Source organism: Nicotiana tomentosiformis, unplaced genomic scaffold (genome assembly GCF_000390325.3).
Source record: "Nicotiana tomentosiformis unplaced genomic scaffold, ASM39032v3 Un00151, whole genome shotgun sequence".
NCBI classification, from domain to species: domain Eukaryota; kingdom Viridiplantae; phylum Streptophyta; class Magnoliopsida; order Solanales; family Solanaceae; genus Nicotiana; species Nicotiana tomentosiformis.
In genome coordinates, this window is record NW_027174710.1 from 112812 (window position 1) to 120000 (window position 7189).

General features: G+C 36.2%; 2 protein-coding genes across 2 annotated transcripts; one reads left to right on the forward strand and one right to left on the reverse strand.

The window, feature by feature from the left end:
* Positions 1-366: 366 nt before the first annotated feature.
* On the forward strand, positions 367-2745 carry LOC104089591 (3-ketoacyl-CoA synthase 20-like). Its single transcript, XM_009594523.4, has 2 exons — positions 367-1211; positions 1738-2745. The coding sequence occupies exons 1-2, from the start codon at positions 498-500 to the stop codon at positions 2500-2502; spliced, it is 1479 nt and encodes a 492-aa protein (XP_009592818.1). The 5' UTR covers positions 367-497; the 3' UTR covers positions 2503-2745.
* Positions 2746-4040: 1295 nt separating this feature from the next.
* LOC104089598 (pentatricopeptide repeat-containing protein At2g02980, chloroplastic) lies at positions 4041-7183 on the reverse strand. The gene is made up of 2 exons (XM_009594532.4): positions 5765-7183; positions 4041-4689 (listed from the first exon to the last, which is right to left on the reverse strand). The coding sequence occupies exon 1, from the start codon at positions 7171-7173 to the stop codon at positions 5950-5952; it is 1224 nt and encodes a 407-aa protein (XP_009592827.2). The 5' UTR covers positions 7174-7183; the 3' UTR covers positions 4041-4689; positions 5765-5949.
* Positions 7184-7189: the final 6 nt, after the last annotated feature.

Genomic DNA, 7189 nt, shown 5'->3' on the forward strand with positions numbered 1-7189 from the left:
ACAATAAATAATTTTTTTTTATTTTCACACAGATTAAGAAATTCACCTTTTAATATTAATTAGCAATGAAATTGACCATATTAACATTTACTATCTCTTCACATAAACACTCCTAACACATACTCCAATATTATTTACTCCAAGGGTAGTGTAGGAAAAAAATAATTAAGTCATTCTTAAAATCTGGAAAAATCACTTATTTTGGACCATAAAAAAATATCAAAATATCACTTATTGTGGACCGGGGAGAGTATAACCTAACTTGTGCATTTATTAAAAATGAAATGGAAAGTTGGCAAATGTAAATGACAAATTTTGACTATATTGTATTTATAGATCATCGATTAATGGCACATTAATTGGGTGGGCAAGTCTATTTTTTTCAGTACTCTTTAAATAGTGACCAATCTTGATGTACTTGGAAACTCATCATACTCCAAATATTTTTTTCCTCAATCTTTCTTGTTTTAGTATTTCTCCTCTCTTCTCCAAAAACAATGGCAGAAAATTCTCGGAATGGAGAAATCCATTCAAATCTACCCAATTTTCTTCTTTCTGTTAGACTTAAATATGTAAAACTTGGATACCATTACCTAATATCAAATGCAATTTATCTTCTCATTGTTCCAATTCTTGTTGCTATTGGACTTCATCTTTCAACTCTTACACTTGAAGATCTCATTACAAATCTAGCAATGTTGAAATCTTATTCAACACTTGTTGTTTTTTTAGCCACATTATATTTCATGAGTCGTCCAAGAAATGTTTACTTAATTGATTTTGCATGTTACAAACCACATGAACGTTATATGATATCTAAAGAACGTTTAGTAGAGAAATTAGCAGGCATTTTTGATGAAGATAGTTTGAATTTTCAAAAGAAAATATTGGAAAGGTCAGGTTTAAGTGATAAGACTTATATACCAGTAGATAAATGGATTCCATCAAATTTTTCCCTTAGTAGTAACCAACATCAAGCTAAATTGGTTATTGTTGGTGCCATTGACAATCTGTTGGCGAAAACAGGAGTGAAAATCCGAGAGATTGGGATTGTTATTGTTAATTCTAGTATGTTTAATCCAACACCTTCTCTTTCTGCTATGATTGTCAACCATTATAAGCTTGGAGTTAATGTGATTACCTATAATCTTGGAGGCATGGGTTGTAGTGCTGGACTTATTTCTGTGGACCTAGCTAATCGGCTTTTACAGGTTGGTATATCTTCTTTCACAATCTTTACACAAACATTCAGTCGGATTCACTGTTTATTTTTCCTAGCAAGTATACATAGATTATAGGTACAATAATTATATATGGTTATACATATAATATATATAGATTATACATATATTATATAGTATTTGTCTGCTATTTTTAATTTAGCGGTTATGTAGACGGCTATTTAGGTTAAGTGACCTCATGTGGAAACATTTCTATGAAGGTTTTAATAACACTTGATTCCTCATTTTAGTTTATATGGCCCTTGTTTTGTTTTTATTTGTTCCAAATAAGATCAATAATATATTTTAATATTTAGAAACTCTTTAACATTAAATTTAGCCACAGGAATGTCATGCATGTTTAAGACTACGAGTTCTAAAGATATATACTTTAGTATGTTATAAAGTTTTTTTCCTTCAAATTTCGTACCTAGGAAATAAAAAAAAGTATTTTTTTTTGACAAGTTTAACCTCATCTCTCTCCAATAAATTCCTGACATATGAAATTACTGAATAGGGGCAAGCAAACACCTATGCACTTATAGTAAGCACGGAAGTAGTCTCAGCGGCCTTCTACACGGGGAAAGACAAATCAAAGCTAATACCAAATATGATTTTCCGGATGGGTGCATCTGCTATTCTCCTTTCGAACCGTTTCTCGGATCGTTGGCGCTCAAAATATCAACTGATGCACGTTGTCCGCACCCATAAAGGTGCAGACGACAGAGCATTCGGTTGCGTCTACCAAGATGAGGAAGAGGATGGGAAAAAAGGCATGTCATTGTCAAAAGACTTAATGGCAGTAGCTGGTGAGGCCTTAAAAACAAATATTACAACTTTGGGCCCTCTAGTCCTCCCAATGTCCGAGCAGCTCCTCTTTTTCGCCTCTTTAGTCGCGAGAAATGTCTTTAAAAGGAAAATAAAACCATATATCCCTGATTTCAAGATGGCGTTCGAGCATTTTTGCATTCATGCAGGAGGGAGGGCCGTGTTGGACGAACTTCAGAAGAATCTTGATCTCTCAGAAGTACTTATGGAACCTTCTAGAATGACACTTTATAGGTTCGGAAACACTTCAAGTAGCTCAGTGTGGTATAATTTGGCCTATTCCGAGGCCAAAGGGAGGATAAAGAAGGGTGACAGAGCATGGCAAATAGGTTTTGGCTCAGGATTCAAATGTAACAGTGCTGTTTGGCGCGCGCTAAGGAATGTTGATGCAGCCACTGAAAAGAACGCGTGGACGGATGAGATTGAGGATTTCCCTGTTCAAATCCCATGTTGATGATCAGTACTGAAACCGTATAACACAATCAAAATCACTCTAGTATATTTTGTATATGGATTGTGCACCTACCTTTGAACAAGCGGGGTATCTGGAATTACAAAATTTAAGATGGGGTGCACCAGTAGGTTGTTCGAATTTCAATTAATTTCATTACAAATTTTAAGTCAGATAGGTGACTTGAATTTCAGTATTTCTTTTTCAATGTTTAATTAGCTCATTCATGAAAAAGAAAGGAGGGGGGGGGGGGGGGGGGGAGAGAAAGAAAAAGTGCAATGTTGAGATGAGTCACAGCAAAGTGGTTATTTACAACTTTGTACTCAACTATTTGAGTAAAAAATTTTAAATCTCACCAATGGTCTTCTCTTTTTATCTCTATTATTACAGGTTCACCCAAAAAAAAAAAGAGAAAAAAAGAAGAGAGGTGCCATGTGATAATGCGAGAGAAGAGCAAGGTACACATGATATATTTAATATGGCCGGTGCTTTGAGATAGGACCACAGGGATAGGGTGCACCGATAGGGTTGGGTGGTTTGTCATAATGGAAAACTTTGAGCATACTATCCTTCTATACATATAAACATTGACAAATCTAGAATTTAAAGTTTATAGGTTCTTATCGTAATCTCAAATTAATATACAATAATAACTAGGTTCACAGTTAGATATTTATAAATGTTTAATGGATTTTTTAATAAAAATATAGGGTCTACGCAAAAGTTATTGGGTTCGAAGGAACCCGTATACTATACTCTAGATCCGCCATTGCATATAAATCTATCTATCAGATTGACGACGAGCACGACTGAGGTGACTATACATACAAATGACAAATCATTGACTATACATATAATATGGTTACAGATATGTATGCTGAGGCATTATACTGAGATCACGGTCTAATTCCAATGGTGGACCTACGTTAAAGGTACACGCACAAGTAGGTTGACTTGGCACCCAATCTCAGTAGCAATATCATATTAAAAGTAGTTTAGCACCCATAATTTAAAAATTTTGGGTCCGCCGCTGTCTGACACAATAAAACCAACAAAGAAAGCACCTTAGTTATAAGTCACCCTAATTTAAAAAAATTGGGTTCGCCACTATTTGATTCCACAATTAAACCAACAGAGAAAGCACTTTAGTTTTAAGTCCTATATGACTAAGCTAGACTAGATTTCGAGGATGAGTAGTGGATAAAAAGTTATCTCGAGGTATACACACACTCACAAACTGCTTCACGAGTTGGACTCAAACCAAAATCTCGGATAGCAAACGACTTGCCCAAGAGAACATTTCTGTTATGATTGTGGCTACATTAGCAAATAGCAAGCATGTCCTTGGCCTAACCACGCTATAATTGGGAACAAACCAAACTCCTGTATACAACGTTTGTTTGTAAGTTAATAAACAAATATAACTTTAAGTTCCTTATCACTCTCAATTGATCTCGACACAATCCTAATGCAGTGCTAATTGTCAACCATTACTTAATGAAATGATGATAATCTCAATGTCAGACTACAAGGACATGTGATTGGAATAATTCTAGCTTCGTTTATAGATAACCTATTAAGATAGAATTTGACACCATACAACCATATCAAAATACAGATCAATAGTTGGGTTTGTAACAAAGAGGTCCACACAAGGATGTTATAGTACTCATATTATGTCAGCCATGAAAATGGTCTTATTTAATGTTCAGTAACTCCAATCCAGCTGTCGCCGCTTTCTATCTCTGGCGCTCTAAATATCGGGTATGATTGTTACTTTCTTGCCCTGCCCACTCCCACCACCTCCAATCTAGTATGGACTTGATGTTTGATGGGGCTAGTGGGCGAAGATTTGTAATCATACCCATGTCATCCGTTGAAAAAGGAACTCCACTGGTAGAAACTCGAGAAAGAAAGTTCCTTAGAGCAACTATTTCTAGAAATTAACTCTGTTCACGAGCTACTGCCAGTGTGCCAAAGGTACAAAAGAGCATCATATCTATAATACGTAAAATAGCAATTTGTTGAGCTTACCTCTGCTTCATTATAGAGGGCTGTGTTATCACCACTTTTTGGATAGGAGCCATTGTTGTAATTTGTCCAAAGCCCATGCATGCCAAAGTTCACTGCTGGCTTTCCAGTAGTTGGATAGCAACAACTTCGCTTTTGGTCACATTGTGCATGTGGCCACTGAGAACAAACATAACCTTAAAGTTAGAAAGTTTAAATGTGTCCTGAAAACTCCATTAACTTTTAACCGAAAACTACATTCTTTCTATGAGGAACTAGCGATAAGTGGAAGACTTGCCAGCTGAACAAAGTAAAAAAAATCAAAACTCTGAGACACAGAGGACAATCAAATATTTCAACATAAAAATCTTGATCAGCATAGGGCGGCAGTATCTCATCCTTGTCTATAGATAAGGTTGTTATTGGAGTTGATGATGGTGTTTACCATCCAGAGCCATACATACACATATGTATGTAAAACAGGAATTATCAAGATTACCAGTGTGTCGATGGCAACAAATTACCAAATTCTGCATTAGTAATAATAGTTATTTTCATGCCCAAGGGGTAAAATCATGTGGAACACAAACTGCTAACATTAGTCTAACAGGATAATTTGGACAGCGAGCATGTGCCAAATGGAGCCATTTCTTGATTTGACTCCCCATCACAGAGAAGTATGGGAAGCATGCTAAATATTGCTAATAAGGGTGAGGCATATGTTATGATAGATACGACATTTATTAGGAATTCTACATGGCAGTTCATAAAATTTAAGATGGCTAGTGGCCAGAATATCGTCAAGCAGGTTAGTGTAAAACAAGTTATGTGGTCCTCTCTTTTCATGAAACATTGTTACCAAAACAAAAAAAGGGTCGGTGATCCAAGACATATAATGGTCTCATCTCAATTAGGCCTTTGTTTGGAAAATAATGAAATTATGTACCAAACGGAAACACAGTATTTCAAGGAAATTGGTTCTATGCTGAATTTCATTTTCCATAATACAGGGGTATTAATGGATTCAATTTTAAGTTTTCTTCTTGAATTAGTACTGTTTAGTACTTCAGTTGATTACAAGAAAGAGTAGCTTCGCATGTAATTCATGGATTGAAAGAATTAAAGAAACTGAGCAAAATGTAATATGTATGCAAAACTAAAAAACCTACTTATTTTCAAACCTTGGGTTACGCAATTCACCAAGATTCACAAGAAAAACTGTAAGGCAAACTATTTTGATGGCTGATGAGAATACCCAGTCATCACAAGGAAACTCTGCATTTGCTCCTGTTGATGTTAAGGTGGTTGATGCTTGCTCTCTCTAGTGTGCATTCCATCAATTATGTAACCAAAAATACTTTTCCACCTTAAAATTCATGAAACATGTTAATGTGAAGGTGGTGGATGTTTCCTGCCGCAAGAGTACATATCGTTCATTTGTTACCAAAAATCCCCGCAAGAACATTTTCCACCTTCAAAATGATGAAACCTTTGCATATCTCTGATAATTATATTTCGTTTAAAGATGAGCGATATGAGTTTTGCAGCTGAATGGCAATCCCCACAGATTCTAAGGTTTTTAACAACACGAATTGTTTTTCCGGGTGGACTATTAAGAAGACCAAAAGTAATTGCCAATTTTTCACTGTGGTACCTCAAAGTAGCTTCTTTCTCTTCATCTTCCAGGCCAGGACGAAAAGCGATAGAATTATCAGGAACATAACCAAACAATTTCAATTTCTCAATTAACTTGTCAACTTCCTGGTGCAGCTCCCTGTGCTCAATACGCGTAACCTCCCCAGAGAAGAATTCATGCATTATATTGTCAACCTCTATCGAACTACAGCCTGGAATTTTCTTAACTCCTCTAACTTTCATCAATTTCCAGATATAATTCACTTCTTCCCACTTCCCAGCTCGAGCACAAATGTTTGAGAAGATCACATAATCGCCACTATGTGATTTGTCCATTTCGAAGATTTTCTCAAGTACCAGCTTCCCCAAATCCATATTTCCATGAGTGCTGCAAGCAGCTAACAATGTCCGCCAAAGTAAAACTGTAGGGTAAATTGGCAATTCCATTAAGAACTTAAAAGCATCATTAAGGCGGCCCGCCCGAGCCATCAAATCCAACATGCATCCATAGTGTTTCACCCCTGGCACAATCCTGTAGCTTTCTTTCATGCTATTGAAAAATCTAAAACCTTCTTCAATCAATCCACTGTGGTTGCAGGCATAGAGTAGACCTAAGAATGTAATTCCGTCAGGTCTAACGCGTGCGTTCTGCATCTCTTGAAACAAAGATATTGCACAAAGAGCACGTCCATGAGTAGCATAAGCCATGATCATCGCTGACCATGCTTTAGTGTCCTTATAACTCATGCTCTCGTAAACTGAAATTGCATCAGGCAAGCTCCCACATTTTGCATACATATCAATAAGTGCAGTGTTCACCTTAACATATTGATCAAAACCATTCTTCTTAACATATTCATGCACCCACTTTCCGAATCCCAATGATCCCAATAAAGCGCATGATGAAACAACACCTAAAATTGTAACATCAGTAGGCTTAAGTTTTTTCACTTGCAATTCACGGAACAACAAGAGAGCCTCATTTGGCTCGCTACTTCTCACGTAACCCATTATAATCGCATTATACATTACCACACAAGGGTCA